The 19,115-nt window shown below is 39.7% G+C and overlaps 1 protein-coding gene across 1 annotated transcript in view; it reads left to right on the top strand.

Moving 5' to 3' along the window:
• Positions 1 to 19,115, top strand: part of PREX2 (phosphatidylinositol-3,4,5-trisphosphate dependent Rac exchange factor 2) — a 280,051-nt gene that overhangs the window by 226,485 nt on the left and 34,451 nt on the right. The window contains exons 36-37 of the mRNA XM_047783794.1: positions 14,042 to 14,108; positions 14,622 to 14,812. Of these exons, the coding sequence (XP_047639750.1) occupies positions 14,042 to 14,108; positions 14,622 to 14,812 (258 nt within the window). The remainder of the gene's footprint in view (positions 1 to 14,041; positions 14,109 to 14,621; positions 14,813 to 19,115) is intronic.

Genomic DNA, 19,115 nt, shown 5'->3' with positions numbered 1-19,115 from the left:
TAAAATAAGGCACAAATGAACCTATCTACAGAACAGAAACATACTCATAGACATAGAGAACAGACTTGTAGTTGCCAAGGGGGAGGAGGGGAAGGGAGTGGGATGAACGGGGTATGGGGATTAGTCGATGCAAACTATTACATGTATAAGCAATGAGCTCCTACTGTACAGCACAGGGGACTATATCTAGTCTCCTGGGATAGACCATGGTGGGAATATGAGAAAGAGAATGTATATATGTGTGACTGGACCACTATGCTGTACAGCAGAAATTGACTCAACACTGTAAATTGACTCTACTAATTAAAAATAAACTAAAAAAAAAAAAAAGACTAGAGTCAGAAAGACTGACTAGGAAGCTATTAAAAGAGTTCAGGCAAGTGATTGTAAGAACCCTACTCAAATAGGAATGGAGATGGAGAGGAAGGAATAGATTTTGGAAATATTTGAGAGGTAAGGGAAAAATATCTCCTCCACTGAATATATGGTGTGTTGAGAGGGAGATAAGAAACGTGCTGGATTGGGCACCTGGATTATTATCTGATACAGTGAAGAAATGAGAGAAGCCTCTTTAGGGTTGTGGTGGCAAGATGCTGAATTGAATTGGGTTTGAGATGTGGGGTTGACATCCAGAGGCTCTATTCTGAAGGTAGGTTGGAGTCACTCACATAGAGGTCGTGGTTAAAGCCAGAATAATGCTTGGAGTTTCCCAGGTGGTGGCATCTTACATAAGAGAGGTTCAGTGAATCTCTTGAATGCAAGCAGTTGGCAGTGGTGGTGCCAAGACTCACATTACGTATTTCCACAGGACACACTCCTATCACTCCAAAGCAGAGAATCATCCCACTATTAATGTGTTTGGCTTGGGGAAATGATTTCATGCAACCTTCACCACTTATAATCAAAGAGTTAAGTACAACACAAATATGTGAAATCTTCTTTGGGGAAAAAAGTGGAAATTACAAAGGGCAAGGAAACATTCTGATTTGTTTTGTTTTCTCTGAAAAAGGATAGTTTTCTTAGCTGTAGAACTAGAAAAGAAGCTATGACAAAGACTCGAGTAGAAGAAAAAGGAAAAGGGGGCTGAAATAGTTGGCATCGTATTGTTACTTTAAAACAAAATAAATGATCTCTGGAGTCTGACTGTGAATTAAACTCCCTAATGTGTTTTTAGCCTCATAATGAATCTACCTCATAGAATATTCCACATCGTTGGGGAAGGAAAATTCCTCTACATACATTTTAAATGCCATCGTTATTAGCAATATGCATTATTAACCATGTTCTTTGCATCAAATTCCAAATTGAAGTATTGAAATATACACTAGGTAATGTTATATGTACTAACATAATTTAATTATTTAATAATAATAATGATACATTGTAATTACATATACAATATTTTAATAGAATAAAACTGAACTTCTAAGGATTTTTTCTGTTAAGGCTGTCTAATCTCAAGATGTTTCATCATGCAAAATTAAAAACTTATAGTTCTCTTCCATTCCTAGCATATTTCATACAATCGTGTACACATTAATAAGTTAAAAGCTTCTTAGAGGTGCTTCAGTTGATAGAAACTTTGAACTTCATCTTGATACTTGAGAAATTGATGAAGTCAGTTGTAACATTAGACACATTCAGAAAACACAATGGGAGATAATAGAGGAACAAATCCTTTCCTAGGCTTATCGAGAAGCATTTCTAGTAGATCTAATGTGACGTTCATTTCATTTCTTAGGAGCCAAGTGAGAAAAGACAGAAATATGCTTCATAGACCAAGTGACATTTAGGTCATGAGAAAAAATATTTCTCATTGGTTTGAAATTTCTACAGGGATATAAAGGAGAAAAACCCAGAGGATTAATGATGTGGAATATCCTGCTGTAGTAATAAATTGTAGGATGGAAAGTTGGTCAGACTTGGATTCCAGTTCCCACTCTTGCCTTGACCAGCTGTATGACCTGGGGCAAGTCCTCAGTGTTACTGAGCCTTGCTTTCCTTATTTGCCCGTTGAAGCCAGTGATGCTTCACAGGCTGATGTATTAGCTGAGAGGAGGTTTGTATAATCCTCAGTATTTGCCTAGCACAAGGAGGTAGCTGATCACAAAGCCTTGTATCTGAAAGTGAGTTTCATGGAAAGTGGGTTTCATGGGTTTCCTGCAGAGCAGCTTACTTGGAGAATAAAATTTGTATCAAAGGCTTCCCAAGATACTCCGTTGAAGCAGGTGACCTCACTGCCTGGGGTGGGATGTTGGGGGAGATGTGAAGGGAATCTGCATAAAACAGCTCTGCAAGATGGAGCTGGAGGAGCTTTATTTGTGCAGAAACTCCTGAGAATGACCTGAGTACTGGGTTTGATGTTCCCCCACCTCCTTCTCCTTGTCTGTCCCTGTCTTTATCTCCTCCTCCTTCTCCTCCTTTACCCATTCATTCATCCATTCATTCAACTTCTGTTAATATCTGCCGAGTCATCTCCCAACTGCCATTGCTCATGCCTTCCCCTCTCTTGAGGGAATTAAGCTTTGCGCAGACTTAAATTCCGTGATCTAAATGGACCATTTTTATTCTGACTCTTAAATTGTCCTTATGCCTTAAAGACAGTCCCTTTGCCTAATACATAGGTGTCCTAATGTGTTCACTGATATGCTTTTCTAGCACTCTGCTCAGCCCTTTTAGATCATTCTTCATGCTGGATTGTAATTACCTATTTGTGGTTCTCTCTCTCAAACATAAGTTCTTTGCAGGTAAATATTTTCTTATTTTCATCTTTTATCCCCAGTGCCTGGCATTGTGCCTGGCATTGTGTCTGGCTTGTTTATTGAACAAATAAGTAAATATGTAAATCTGGGGTTTAGAGATGCACATATTTGGGTCCCTGAGAGGAAAAAAGATGACCCAGGAGAGTTCAGGGGGAGAATAGTGAGGTGAGGCAGAAAACAGATGCTGAAGGGATGGGTAAGGAAGAGGAGCCCATGGAGGAGGCAGAAAGGCAAAGTGAAGGGAGTGTGTGGAAATCAACAAGGCACTCAGCCAATGTCAGAAGACTTAGTGGATAAAGAACGTGAAGGAGCTGGGTGCTCAAGAGTGCTATGTATAGGAAGAGATGCAGAAAATAATGCCTGGAAAATGTCCACTGGATTTAGCCTGGAATTCATTGGCATCAACAGGGAGAATGGTGTGAGTAGTGTGTGTGTGTGTGTGTGTGTGTGTGTGTGTGTGTGTGTGTCGGGGGGTTGGGGAGATCTGACTGCAGTCAGCTCATGGGAGTGGTTCAGAGGTTTGGAAGGAGGATTACCAAGCTGATTTCTTTGGGAGTAATTTTGCCTAGAAGAGGAAGGAGGTTGTTGGACAGTATCTAGAAGATACCTGGACTCAATGAAGACATAATCACTTTTTAATTAGAATGCACTTGACCAAACTTAAAGTTCTTTGCAAGAAGGATTCAGTAATGGATGAGCTTATTTCTTGTCTTTCCATATTGATGATCATTTTTCTTTAATTATTTGCTTAGTGATTCAGTTAACGAGTGTTGACTGAGCAACTGGCAATATTTGGATCAGGCAGTATTCTAGGGGCTGGGCATACAGTAGTAAACTGATGTAGTCCCTGCCTTCATAGACTGTTGAATTCCAAATAGTTCTTTATAACTTACTTTTGATCTGTTAGCCCATCTGAGGAATAAAATTACAAAACAAAGAGTCACAAGGGATTTTCAATTTCTTAATGTATTTTCACTTACCATGCTCAGTATTCTAAATTCTGCTAATGACGTCTTTCTAATGTCTGTATGTCCATTTTTCTAGTCATATTACATTTTCCCAAGCTTTCCCTCTGAAGCAGACTGTCCAGTTATTTATGAGACTCATTTTGAATTGTTTTCTGCCTTAAGTCTTAGATGATAGTGACAGTTCCACACAGCATCTGCTGATTTTAATTAAACACTTTGAAAGTTGAAGATAGGGGAGTTCCCGTCGTGGTGCAGTGGTTAACAAATCCGACTAGGAACCATGAGGTTGCGGGTTCGGTCCCTGCCCTTGCTCAGTGGGTTAAGGATCCGGTGTTGCCGTGAGCTGTGGTGTAGGTTGCAGACGTGGCTCAGATCCCGCCTTGCTGTGGCTCTGGTGTAGGCCAGTGGCTACAGCTCCAATTGGACCCCTAGCCTGGGAACCTCCATATGCCGCAGGAGCGGCCCAAAGAAATAGCAAAAAGACAAAAAAAGAAAAGAAAGTTGAAGATAGGGCAGTGACCTAATTTGTCTTTTTCTGGCAGTTAATTTTTTCCATTTTAAGTTAAGTTTATAAGCAAAATAGTGGGCATGTATATTTGTTTGTGATGGAGAAAATTTGTTATGCTTGGCAATTTTTTTCTTGACCAACAACTGCTGTTTGTGATAGATGTACATGGCACTGTATAAGGTGATGAGGTCATAAGTCTTTGTCTACAAGGTGTTTACAGTTTAGTGGGGGGAAGAAACATGTAAACAAAATCCTGCAGTACGCAACAGGATGTACTGATGTTTAGAAATGCACCAGGTGCTTGGGTATGTGGGAAAGCCACTAACTCTAAAGATCCTTAGGAAACTTGAGAGAGGAGATGATGTTAAAGATGGATCTTAAAGAGTGAATAGTAGGAGGGTGGTGACACCAGCAAAATGGTGGAATAGTAGTTTCTGATGCTCCTCCCCTCATAGAAACATCCGTTTGAATAATTATCCATGGATAAGAATACCTTCATAAGAGATAAGGATTCCAGGTAAAGGATTCCAGCACCTGAGTGGAGCACATAAACAAGAAAGGATGCGTTGAAGAGGATAGGGAAGACAATTGCACTTTATCCCCATCACCCCTCCCTTAAGGGTGGCTAGCCCAGTGTGGGGAGAGGCACCCTCCCCATGGAGGAAGATGATGAAAGTGAGCACCCATCTCCACCATGGACCCCAGTGCCAGGATAGCCCCCATGGACCGAGTACTAGGTGGGCTCCTACAGACCCAGGCACCAGGCTGATCCCTGTGGACCTAAACTCTAGGCCTGTCCACCTATTGACCCAGCCACCAGACCTCCTTGCCTGCAGACTCCATTGGATGGCCCCAAGGAATTTCTGTATGGACTGACTGTGAAAAGCCTTTCAGCTGAAGCCAGTCAGTAAAGAATGGAAGAGTTACCTCTTGCTTCAAAGGCACAGACACCAACACAAGACCACAAGGATCATGAGTAATTAAGGAAACATGCCATCATCAAAGGGATAAAAAGCTTCAGTAACTAACTCTAAATCAATGGAGATCTCTAAGCCACCTAACAAAGAATTTGTAATAATCCTCAAAGAAATATAGTGAAATATAAGAAAACCCAGAGAACTAAATTAGGAAAACAGTGAATATACAAAATGAGATGTCCAACAAAGAAATAGACACCATTAAAAAACAAATAAACAAACAAAAAACCAAACAGGAACCCTAGAGTTGAGGAATACAGTGACCGGACTGCAGAATTCAGTAGAGAACTTCAGCAACAGATTTAACCAAACAGAAGAAAAAAAAAAAATCAGTGGACTTGAAGACAGGATATCTGAAATCATCCAGTCAGAGGAACAAAAAGAAAAGAATAAAAAAGAGTAAAGAAAGCTTACATGATTTATGGGATACCATTCAGAGAAATAGCCTGCACATTACTGGAGTCCCAGAAAAAGAAGAAAGGGACACAATGCTTATTTAAAGAAATAATAGCCAAGAACTCCCCAAATCTGGGGAAATAGGCACTTTCTTTATAGGATCATAGTTTTTGTTTGTTTGTTTTTTAAAAACGGTAAATAGAATATAACCTTTAAAAATTGTCAATCACTATGTTGTACACCTGTAATTTGTACAATATTATACATCAACTCTTTATCTCAATTTTTAAAAAGCATGAGCATTAGAAATATGATCCTTACTCAAAAAAAGAGGGGTCTCTGCCAGTGAGAGTATGTAATTTTACAAAGCGAACAGAATGAGTGCAACTCAATGTGATATTAGTGAGATACATTTGTTTCAGTGGGGAAGTTCTCAAGATGTCATATTTGAGCACCGTTTTGAAGGATCAGTGGAATTCAGCCAAGCAGAAGAGCTAAGAGGGCATTCTAGGCAGAGAAAGCAACACAAGAGAAGGTGCGGAGGTTTTTATATGAGTGGTGTGTTGGAGGAGTTGACCTTGAACATGGCAGGGCAAAGATGGAACAGGACATCTGTTGCTGGATTGTTAGGAGAAGCCTTGAATACTCCAAGCATAGACTTTGGGTGCTGGGGATATGTAAATGACTAAGAAAATTAATGAAATGGGTGTATCTAGGCTTTATAAAGGTAATTTTGAAGGTTCACTGGAGTCAAGTAAAGAAAGATGTGGAAAAGGAGCTGACCTGTCAAGTTCCCGTCAACTGAATCATAAGATTTTATGAGTTTAAACCTAAAAATCATCCTTTAATATCAAAGTGCCACGCTTTCTGGAGACATAATTGTTATTAAACTAAATGAAGTTCATTTAAAAAATAGAGCTATTACCTGACTTTACTGTTACTCCTGCGTGTAATGAGACTTTTGTTAATATAGTTAAGCTTAATTCTTAGGAAGGATTTCTTATTTTTAAGGATTTGCTTTTTCTGACCATTTTCACAGAGATTGTGTTCTTTAATGGCTGGGCATGGCGTTGCCATTGGGAATCTGTTTATATGCAGGATTTTCATAATAGGAGGTGCCTGTACTCATATACATGTTGCAGGTACCTGAAGGAAAGTTACTCTAGAAGATGCGCGAGAGGAGGAACTGAAGTCGTAGTGGAGTAAAGGAGTTTTGAGGAAAGCAGAGGGTAGATTTTAATCCCGTCAAGTCATGGTTGGAAGGCTGTCAGAAAGGAGAAGAGTGAAATGAGGTTATGACGTAGAGGGACTAACTATCTCTGACACCACAATGCTGTTTTCAGGGCCCAAGAGAAGTCTCAGGATGCTTTTTGTAATGTGAGAAAGGCTTGCTCTCTGTGGTCACACCTATTGTCTTGTTAACTTTCCTAGAATCCCTTTTCCCAAGATTTCAGTAGAAATGGAGCTGCCCATTGACATCAAGCAGTTCTGTAACAGCATAACCTTAGGCATTCTGTTTATGATCAGCCAGAAGACAAATTTATCCAAGCAAATCCAAGTTTATCTTATCATTCAGGATTTCTCTTCATGTAACTTTAAGTAAAGCCTAGTTCAGAGACGTTGAGGCTAATGCTAATGGTGTGGGCAGGGAAGATGGGTGGGATGAAGGTGCAAATCAACCCTCTCCTATCTACCAACCCATCATATGTGGGCACAGGTTGAACCGACCTGGTGATTTTCATTTGTTCAAGAGATCAGTGTCTTTTAATGAATTTTTCTGTAATTTTTTCCCCAATGTGATTGCTATGATAGTCAAATGCAGTTTAACAATAATACTTGTGAGACACTCAGTCACACCTAGAGTCAGCTGCACTACTGTTGTAATAATGGCATATTACAACTGGTATCCATAACTGACCCAACGCTGTTCTAGTTCCTTTTCGAAATACAAAAAAACTGCTAAAATCCAAAAGCTACTTGATATAGTTTAGAATACTTGGGGATAGGACATGACATTAGGCAATGTATATCTGAGTCTGGCCAAGTGAAAAATTTCTATAAATTATTATAAATATAGAGCTAGGATCTCATAAGCAATATCTGGAGAAGAAGCAAGAATCTAGCAGAGATCTGAGCTGAACACTGTAGTTGTTCCTTCTTATTTATAAAACACCCATGACTCTTATGCCTTAATCACCTCTTAGAAATTGGGTATCCTCCAGCATGCCCAGAAAAGGGAAAAAGTGCCTAATGAGATTGCCAGATACCTACCACTTGTGTCATTGATTTAACCTCTGTGTATCTCCTTTGACAAAATTAATAGGCTGAAATAATTCCTATCAGGTTGTTATTGCCTCTCTTTATGTAAAAACCTGGCCATCCCTGGAGCACCAGTCTGACCCTATAGAGCTATGATTTTTATTCTTAACTTATGTGTGAAGTCAATAATTCTTCAGTTGGTCCACTAACTTACCTAACTCTGCATAAACTAATCTCAATGCTCCCCAAACTCATTTTTTTTTCAAGGATTGCAACTAGAGCTTTATTTTCTAAACAATTTAATTTTTAAAAGTCTGCTTTTTCTTTCATGGCAAACATCATTTTCTCTATTTTCATTATCATGATCTTTTTTTTCATTTTTAGAAGTTTTATTGAAGTATAGTTGATTTACGATGTTGTGATAATTTCTGCTGTACAACAAAATGAATCAGTTATGCATATACACACATCCTTTCTCTTTCAGATTCTTTTCCCATATAGACTAGCAGAGAATATTGGGCAGAATTCCCTGTGCTATACAGCAGGTCCCTGTTGGCCAATCATTCCATATACCATAGTGAGCATATGCCAATCGCAAACCCCCAGTCCCTCCATGACCATGGCCTTGTGGATGCTGAACTCTTCTAGGGTATCTTGCAACTCTAAATGTCCCTAAATTGTCATATCTTATGCATCATGTGCTCCTTTCCATTTATTCTTACTTTTTTAAAATTGGGCAGGTCTTCTCCACTGCTTACCAAATTAATTACAACTCCTGAGTTTGGTATTTAACTTCCTTTTGATATGGATCCAGTCCACTTTTGCCCAGTATTCTCTCTTCATGCCTTACATGGACTTGCTCTTCAGCCAACTTGGCTTCATCCATTTCTTTCTGTTCTGTTGTTCATGGTGGTGTCTCCACTTTAATTGCTGGTTTTTCCATTTCGAGCTGTCCAGAATGCCATCCATTCATCAAAGGCGAACTTTCATACCATGTTCTTATGTGGCCTTCCCTCTTCCCCATGGGGGTGTATCCCAGTCCCTCTCTGCCCTATCCCTTTCTGCCTTTCATTATAGTTACATGAATATTTGCCTTTGCTATTAGACTGTCTGAGATATTTTCCCAAGATTCATTTCATTGTATTATTTGACTTGGATATATTTATAACATTATTTATTGTAACTTATGACATTATCACCTTTTCATTGGCATTTTATTCTATAGCAACTAAATGGAAAAACATTATCATGATATATCTATTTTATATGGCCAGGTTAATTTACAAAGTTGTGACAACGAAGCCTGATGCATGCCCATGTGAAAGGAAACCTACTACTACTCTTCATCCTACATAAAGTAGCAAAAGTGCTTTCAAAATAGTCATAATAAGATTTGCTGTATTGAGACAAAAGACCATGACTTCATTCTTACTAATCTCATAGGCATAATAAACTGTTGTCAGTTTTGGCATCAATCCAATTTTGCCATTAACTTTCTCATAAATTTTGACTAAAGCATATTGCAAGACTTTTGTAATTAAGGGAAGTGCATTAGAGATTTATTTCCTGTGGAAATTTATTTGTCGTAGTCCAAAAAATACTGAAGTTCTATGAATACCTGTAAACCTGAGGGATGGCAAAATACATGGCTGAACAATCATTTTTCTGAGGAAGGAGTACCCAAATTTAGTGGCAGCCTCAAGTCCAAATTTTTATTTTAACAAATAAATTGATCAAATTAAAATACTTGTTTTCTGTGTAAATGTCACAGTAGTCACAAAGAAGCTATATCTCCTGGTTGTTTTCTCTGGAAGTCATCAGCCCATAGACATATTTTATGATAATTTGTTGCTTTTTATAATCATGGATGAACAAATATTAACTACTCACCCAAGTCTGGATTAGTAAATGCATTTAGCTCAATTTGTGGTAGGCTTTTATCTTCTAAAAGTATTTTGAAGGATACAGTTGTATCATGAGATGCTTTTTCTATTTTAGTTTTGCTGTATAGCAGCTTAGAAAAGATGAGATTCCTTCTGAATAAGACCTCACTTGATGGGGCATTTATACATTTTAAATCCTATAAAATTATTTTTTCTTTTGGCTTTCTTTATCAAATATATTTTTCTTTAAATATTTTTTTCCCAGTGAAAATTTGAAGATTTCTACTAAGTCAATTTAAGTGGACATAACACAATTAGATCAGCATGATTCTGCTTTGAAGTGGCCCAATCAGTGACAACTTTTTTTATCCTGTTTTTTTGTTTGTTTGTTTTATGGCCACACCCAGGTACATGGAGGTTCCCAAGCTAGGGGTCGAATTGGAGCTACAGCTGCTGGTCTGCACCACAGCCACAGCAATACGAGATCTGAGCCACACCTACGACCTGCACCACAGCTCACAGCCAGATCTTTAACCCACTGAGTGAGGCCAGGGATCGAACCTGCGTCCTCATGGATACTAGTCGGGTTGGTTGCCACCGGGCCCCAACAGGACCTCTGACAATGTTTTTTTTTTTTAAAGAAACATCTCTTTCAGAACTTAGGAAGAGTGCGTAGTATGGCCAGCTATTGTGGCAGGTTCCTAGAGTGAAGTTTTCCTTAGCTCGTTCTGATGATATGGAATGCTTTTATAAAATACTTTTCTTCCAAATCCATTCAAGGTGTTAGAAGGCCTGCAGTTTCTAAAACCAGCATATCTGATTAAGGCATTTAACCACACACTCCTTTTCTTTAACCTAAAAAAGTTTCTTTTCTTTTTAGACCTGAACTGATCATGTACTGTTTGTGTACTGATCATGAAATTATATGGGTTCCAAATATTCCTCTTACTTTTCATTTTGTACATTATCATGAAATATTTTAGATGACCTCAGGGGAAAGCAGGAGGTTTTGGCCTTAATTTTTTTTCCTAGCTATGGCTTAGAAAATGCTTCAAAAGAAGCCTCCCACCGTGTGCACTTGAATAGTAGTTATCATTGTCTATTGCACGAGTCCTATTTACCACAGTACCGAGCACTTCAGATGCATTGATTAGACAGTTCTAATAACGATTACAGGAGGGAGGTGTTTGAGACCCGGGGAGCTAAATAATTTGTCTGTGGATTTGCAGGCTCCTTTTAAAATTACTTTTTCTACCAAGCACACTTGAAGTAAGGCATGAGGCCGTCCCATCGAGATGCCCTCTCTCAGGGTTCCAGCTGTGAAGCACCCGCTGTTTGTTCCAAGCATAGAGCAATGCTAGACCAAATACAAAGACAGAAAATGCAAGAGTCATGGCTGAGCTCATGGTTTACCATCTTAGTGGCCCACAAATGGAAAGGAAATGCAAGTGCTGAGTTGTAAGCTGTTCTGAGGGCTCTGACCTGCTGAGTACTACAGGCAGACAGGGGGCCTATATACCTTGAGCAGGGAAATGAGAGATTAAAGTTGTCCTACACTAGGTGGAGATCCAGAGCCAGCTTCTCTTTGGAATCAGGTGGTAAAGAAGGGCTCCACCACTTCTGAGCAAAAGATGCAAACTCTGCTGCCCACGACTCTGGAGACATAGCTTTTGTGGGGGTAAGATGGCAGGAGGAAGCTGGCATGGCCATTAAACTGAGAAGGGAACCCAGTTATTCACTGGTTCAGTGGTGTGGCTGGTTTGGTAATAATCCAGATGTCGGCACAACGTTGCTACTCAAATCACCAATATGAAACTGATTAGAGATGGGTAATTCTCGGCACAAAATCATTTGTAAGGAAAGAATGAGGAGGAGTTCCCATGTGGCTCAGTGGTAATGAATCCAACTATTATCCACGAGGACTCAGGTTCAATCTCTGGCCTCGCTCAGTGAGTTAAGGATGTGATATTTCCATGAGCTACAGTATAGGTAGCAGATTTGGCTTGGCTCTGGCATTGTTGTGTCTGTGGCATAGGCTGGCAGCTGTAGGTCCAATTCGACCCGTAGCCTGGGAACTTCCATATGCAGTGGGTGCAGCCCTAAAAAAAAGAAAGAAAGAAAGAAAAGGATGATGAGACAGACATAAGGGATGGAGCTGTTACAAGGAACTAAATAAAATTAAATAAAACATCCTCCCACTTCAAATGAACTTGCAAAAGAAACCTCCAAAGTACATTAGGAAGCCTAAAACTAAGAAAAAGCGAAGGAGTTCCTGTCATGGTGCATTAGAAATGAATCCAACTAGGAACCATGAAGTTGTGGGTTTGATTCCCTGGCCTCATCAGTGGGTTAAGGATCCGGTGTTGCCGTGAGCTCTGGTGTAGGTCGCAAATGCAGCTCGGATCTGCCATTGCTGTGGCTCTGGCGTAGGCTGGCAGCTACAGCTCTGATTAGACCCCTAGCCTGGGAACCTCCGTATGCCGTGACTGTGGCCCTAGGAAAATAGACAAAAAAAAAAAAAAAAAGCAAAGGAAATTCACCGTTGAGAATAAATTTGACCTAGACCCAGAAGAAATTAAAATATTGAGACACCCTGGCAAAATATATTTCGGATGCCCAGGATATAAACAAAGGATTGTCAACCATAAAGAAGGTAGAAAATCTTGCAATAAAAATAGTCAATTAATTATTTACTGACAAATATTTAAGATCAGACTGTGTTCCACACACTTTATAGGTGCTATCAAATCCATATCCACATGGAGTTTACATTCTTGTGGGGAGTTTACCTTTTATTCTCAGAAATGAAATAAGGATAGGCTGAAAAGGAGTTTTGTTATGGCTCATCAGATTAAGGATCCAGCTTTGTCCCTGTAGTGACTCAGGTCACTGCTGTGGCACAGGTTCAATCACTGTGCGATGGGCCTGGCCAAAAAAGGAGAGAGAGAGAAAAGAATAGGCTGAAATCTTGAAAATTAAAAATAAAATTCCCAGTTGAAAGGAGCAACTCTAGATTGACGGAGTTTTTTTATTTGGAGAATATTATTTTGGAAATCACTAAAATTGTTGCAATAGGCAATAAGATTTTAAAGTGTGTGTGTGTGTGTGTGTGTGTGTGTGTGTGTGTGTAGAGAGAGAGCAAGAGTGAATGCATGATGGAAAGAGACAATAGCTGAGATTATTTTAGAATTGAAGATAAGACTCTTTAAATTGAAAGTACAATCTAAGGACCTATCTGGATAAATAAAAATAAATCATCCCCTAAACACTTCGTGATAAAACTTCAGAACATTGAGGATAAAAACAAAATCTTAACCTATCAGAGAAAAAAATATAGGCTAGCCTCAAAACAAAAGACAACTTAATTGAGAGCAGACACCAAGAGCAATATTGAGAGGAAAAATTCAGTCAATCTAGACTCTAGAATTTTATGCCAAAGTGTACCACTGACCAAAAAAAAATAACTTTCAAAACTGAATATTCCCAAGGAAGCAAGCCTAGAACATGTGGATTTAAAAAAAAAATAGTAAAGAGGAATAAAACTTCTGAATGTCATTAAATTTAACTCTTGCTGTAAAAATAATAACAAACCTCTATGTTAAAAAAAGATGAGACTATACAAAAGTAAGAAATATGAAAAGGCTGTAAAAGAAGAAGAGATACAGATGGATGATAAGTATGTGCGAAAATTTGTGTGAATTTTTATTGAAAATAAAAATACCCCAAGTTGAAATTCTAATACCATCGAATGATCACACCTGTTTCTCTGGTGCCGCCCCCAGGGCCCGCTGTGTGAGTGACTTTGTAAGGCAAGGAGGTGACAATTGCCAGCTTCTGCCTGGTGTTTACTCTGGGAAGGGAGATCTGGAATAATAAAAGTGGGGACGTGTGAGCCACAGGGAATTGCCTGTATCTGTTAGAGTCTTAAGAAAATATATTTCTTCAACTTTTACAGTAATATTCATTACTGTAAATATCAATGAGCACTTCCTTGGTGCTATGTACTGTCCTAAGCATTGTATTTGCATTAACTCATTTCTTCTTGGCAGGCTCGTGAAGTAGAAACCAATGCTATCCTCAGATTACAGCAGAGGGAAGTTAGGCACACATACCAATTAAGTAATCTCTCTAAGGCCATACAATAAGCAATGGAGCTGCTGGGAGCTTTAATCATTTTTTTTCTGACCAGAGGCTATTTTTTTTGCAACCCCACCAATCCTACTGTTCAACATGTGTACTTGTTCACTTGTCTTTAAAAGGAACTCATTTGTTGTTTGGATTCTTACAGGGCCTTCTACTTGGACAAGTCAAATTCACCACCAAACTCCACATCCAAAGCTGCCTATGTAGATAAGGTAAAGATAGAAGATGGCATTTTTGTTTGTTTGTTTGTTTTGCCTTTTCTAGGGCTGCTCCCATGGCACATGGAGGTTCCCAGGCTAGGGGTCGAATTGGAGCCGTAGCCACCGGCCCACACCAGAGCCACAGCAATGTGGGATCTGAGCTGCGTCTGCAACCCACACCACAGCTCACAGCAACGCCGGATCCTCAACCCACTGGGCAAGGCCAGGAATTGAACCTGCAACCTCATGGTTCCTAGTCGGATTCATTAACCACTGAGCCACAATGGGAACTCCAAAGATGGCATTTTTTGATGCTTTTCTATTTTCCCCTTATTTAACTTTTCTCATGCTGTTCTTGAGCGCTGTGTAATTATCACTATCCATGGTCTTCCATTCTGTTACCTCCATCATAAAATATTTCAGACTATTGCTTACAAGTTATAATGACTGTGAGTTATGGCCCATCTAAAAGGATTTCTTTCTACTAAACATGTTGAACTTGATGTTCGTCATTTTTCTCTGCAGCTAATGAGGCCTCTCAATGCTTTGGATGAACTTTATCGACTGGTGGCCTCGTTTATCAGATCCAAGCGCACAGCGGCCTGTGCCAACACAGCTTGCAGCGCCTCGGGGGTCGGGCTGCTGTCAGTGTCCTCGGAGCTGTGCAGCAGGCTGGGGGCCTGCCACGTCATCATGTGCAACAGCGGCGTGCACAGGTGCGTGCCCTTCCCAGACCTCCTTATATTCACAGGTTCTTGTTTATTACATCTGACGCCATGAAATTCTAACTGGAGACATCCAAAGGGCTCAGATGTATTTGGAACAAGATGTTGGAAATTAGATACATCTTGCCCAGTAATTTCCTGCTTTCGTTCTTCTCTCGTCAGTGACTATTCATACCAGTGGAGGCAACCCTACACTTACTTAATTGTGGCCTGGCATCTTATCTGTCTTGAATTGATATTGCAAGAGTTATGCTTGGGGGCCAAGATTGTGCATCCATTTTATTTACCCTGGGAACTTGCTTGGTAGGAGTCGGCCATTAGCGAAATAAAACGTTTTTGGTCGCATTTGATAGATATTCCACTCTTCCATGTTCTGGATCCCTCTTACCTAATTGGTGTGAGCTAGATGCTGCCTTGAGGGGACTCCTGTCTTCCTGCTCCTGGCAAAATCATAGTTGAGGAGCCTGTACACTCTGCTGTTCCTGGAAATGTAAAGAGACATCTTAGAAGAGTCCTATTCAAGAGGTTTATCCTAAGCAGCAGTGCGCTTTTGGGGACCACCAGGGTACCTGCATGAATTTCTGCACCTGCACAGGATGCAAAATGTGAGTGGAGGACCCCATGTCAGGTCCTTCTTCGTAATCACTGGCTCCGCTTTGGTCACCTCTCCGTTTTCATGGCGAAATGAAACCATGATTGTAGCAACAGCAGAGAAGAATTTAGTCCTTAATCTGAGTAAGCAGTCAGACTTCTGTCCCCAGTCAGAGTCTCTTCTTACCACTTAGGTTTTTGAGAGGATGGTGGTTATTGTTTATTCAGATTTACTTGGCACTTAACCCGCGCAAAGGACTGCATTTGATGCTGTTGGCTGGGTAACGTCATAAAGTGTTGATGCTCATGTTAGAGACATGAGACCTAAACGAAAAACAACAAAAGCAATAATAAAGAAGAAGATAACAAAGTGATAATACAAGTAACAAAACACATCTCCTGGACTATAAGAAAATGTAAACAACCCACAAAAATTATGCTAAAAAATAAGATTCAGAAGGAATATAAATCTTCAAGAGGGTTAGAATTGTCTATGGAGAAGGCAGTATGTGAACTGAGTTTTGATGGGTTGGTTTGAAGAGGTAGAAAGAGGGAGAAAAACAGTGCAGGTCAGCAGCCTCTCCTCTAGACATCCATCTGACGTGATATACTTGAATCTAGTTTTCAAGCCCTAGATAGTGTGTCTTTGTTAATGAAGTGTGGCAAGCCTTCATTTCTCTAAAAGTTTCATTTTGAGGATGACACAATATACAGAATTTCCCCCTTTAATTGATGTGTACTTTGTGCTCCATTGCAAGCTTACTAAGAGCTTAATTGAAAATATCCTCTGCAACTAAATGAATAAAATATTATTTCATCATTTTTTTTTCACTAGCAGAGAAATGCTTTCTCCCTCTGTTAACTCATATTCATTCACTTTGTTCCCATTCATTCATTTATTCATTCATAATTCATTCACTCAATAAATACGTGTTGAGCACCAGTTATGTGCCAGCACTGATCTAGTTGCTGGGGATACAGCATGGAAAAATAAGCTCCCTTCTCTCCTATAAAAATGTAAATCGTGTTGGGGAAAAACAGAGGACAAAGTCATAAATGGGTAATGTGGTAAGTAGAGTAAATAAACAGAAGTCAGAGGGGTAAAAAGGGACAAGATGGCATAAAGAGATAACATCATCCAAAGAGGGGATCCCTGAATGAAATGAAGGAGTTAGTTCTGCAGGTATCTCAGAGCAAGAGCCTTTGGTGGCAAGAGGCAGAGTGCAGACAGAGGAGCCCAAGCACAAGCTCGCAGGAGGTGTTCAAAGAACAGCACAGAGGCCGCCGTGGCCTCAGCACAGTGTCATTGCTTTGATTAATGTTATCCTACCCTAGTGCAAGGTCATAGTTATCTGAGGACTTTGACAACCCAGGGGACACACCAGACTTCAACCTACAAGCATAGACTCTTACCTCCACGTGGATTTATGGAAGTGAATGCAGTTCTATCTGCCATTTAATCCTAGGACCATGACCAAGTTGTCCAAATTATTCTCTCAGATGTCCCATGAGCAGCTTCAGAATTCGACTAATGATGGGTAGGAGATATAGGTTGATGCTCCATAGCTAGTTTAGAATTTGCTGTATTCATTGATGGCCATGTTGGAATCCCAAGTAACACTGAAGTTTCAAAGTATTTTGACTTGTTCTACTTCTACAACTCAAAATAAATGTGGCTTCAGTTAACTCATTTCAGAGACATTTTCTGAGGTATAGGAACAAATGCCCCATAATAGGTGCTGAAATTCAGGTTAAAATTCTTTGAAAATTATATGGTTTTATTTTTCTATTATGTACAATAAAACGAGAATTTAATATTATCTTTATTCTTTTGGTGAAAGCTATGCATAGATTTTTTTCATGGTGATAAAGTGTGTGCTAATTTATATTGGAATCAGAAATCTCACATAAGCCTGTTCTTAAAATAATTCTTTAGTCATTATAATTCAGACAGCTAGAGAGGAACCCAAGTAGATGCATACCTACACCAGACATGGAACAGGAAGGTTTAACCTCAGGTTCCAACAAAGGGGAGAAGTTCATAATGTGAATCAGAATAAATATTACATGAACTATTTGTATGTTTGCTTTTAAAATTAAGATGAGAAACTGTTAATAATATGATATTCACATTCGATGATTCATTTCCTGCCTTTTCTGATTTTGAAAAAAGAGAATTTAAAATATTTTTAGGGCGTTCCCATTGTGGCTCAGCAATAACGAACCCACTAGTATCCATGAGGACTTGGGTTTGATCCCTGGCCCCACTCAGTGGGGTAAGGTTCCGGCATTGCCATGAGCTGTGGTACAGGTCACAGATGTGGCTCAGATCCTGCGTTGCTGTGGCTGTGGTGTAGGCCAGCAGCTGTAGCTCAAATTCAACCCCTTGCCTGGGAACTTCCATGTGTTGCAGGTACAGCCGTAAAAAGATAAAAGAAAAATTTTTTTTTAAGTATTGGATTCTTGGATAGTAAAGAGAAGAATGTGATCTTTTTTCTATAATGAAAAGGCAGATTTAATTAGCATTAATGTCTAGATGTTTTAACGCCCCTGATAAATGGCAGGGCTGCATAAAACAGTGAATGCAAGATAGGAAGGAATAGAATTCAGGATGAATTATTAGAATCTTTCCGTGGCGTTTAGCCCGGCTTGATGCTTGGTAAATTCTCTTTCCTGGGGCAGTCCTTTGTGTACATTGCAATTCTGATGATGAACATAACTGCCCACGCTCTCCTCAGTCGTGCACTTACATGAAAGATCTCCCTTACTGTTGAATAGTGGAAGAAGACTGTCTTCTTTTAAGATCAGATAACTGCCTTTTTTTTTTTTTTGTCCTTTTGCTATTTCTTTGGGCCGCTCCCGCGGCATATGGAGGTTCCCAGGCTAGGGGTCGAATCAGAGCTGTAGCTGCTGGCCTACGCCAGAGCCACAGCAACGCTGGATCCGAGCTGCGTCTGCGACCTACACCACAGCTCACGGCAACGCCGGATCGTTAACCCACTGAGCAAGGGCAGGGACCGAACCCTCAACCTCACGGTTCCTAGTCGGATTTGTTAACCACTGCGCCACGACGGGAACTCCAGATACCTGCCTTTTTAAGCAGTATACATGATATTAAAAGATAGGCTAGCTTAATAAAATGGAAATTTTCCAAAATTTCCTATCCTGTCCTGCCTTCTTTCATTTTCCTTTTGCATCAGGTCTTGTGCCTTCTACCAAACAACACACATCTGAACATAGTTTTATTAGTACCTATAGTTTAATAATATGCTTTATCCTCATAGCATCTATTTATCTACCTATACATATGTAGATTAAAAATGTCCAGACAGATTTTCGCACAATCACTTTTATTTGCTACATAATATTCCAGCCAGTTGATACAGCACACTTTACTAAATGATTAGTTTCGTGGTTTATCTACTTTTTCCACTGCACATAAGTGTAGAGAGACAGCTTTCTTTCTGTAGCTGTTCACATTTCAATTTGATTTCCCTTTAAGCTAAAAGAAAACAAAAATATCCTCCAAATAGAATTACTGTGTCAGAGTTTAAACCTTTGGGGTTCATGTTTTATTGTTTAGGTTCCCAAAGAGATTGTCCTCATGAACCACCCAAACGGAAGGTTAAATAGATGTGTGGCATTTTAACCTTCGCCTTGTCTGCAGAGGATATTAGAACCCATTTATCTATGGTGCTTCTCT

The sequence above is a fragment of the Phacochoerus africanus genome, chromosome 6, assembly GCF_016906955.1.
Source record: "Phacochoerus africanus isolate WHEZ1 chromosome 6, ROS_Pafr_v1, whole genome shotgun sequence".
Taxonomy (NCBI): domain Eukaryota; kingdom Metazoa; phylum Chordata; class Mammalia; order Artiodactyla; family Suidae; genus Phacochoerus; species Phacochoerus africanus.
This window is presented reverse-complemented; position numbering and strand designations above follow the sequence as displayed.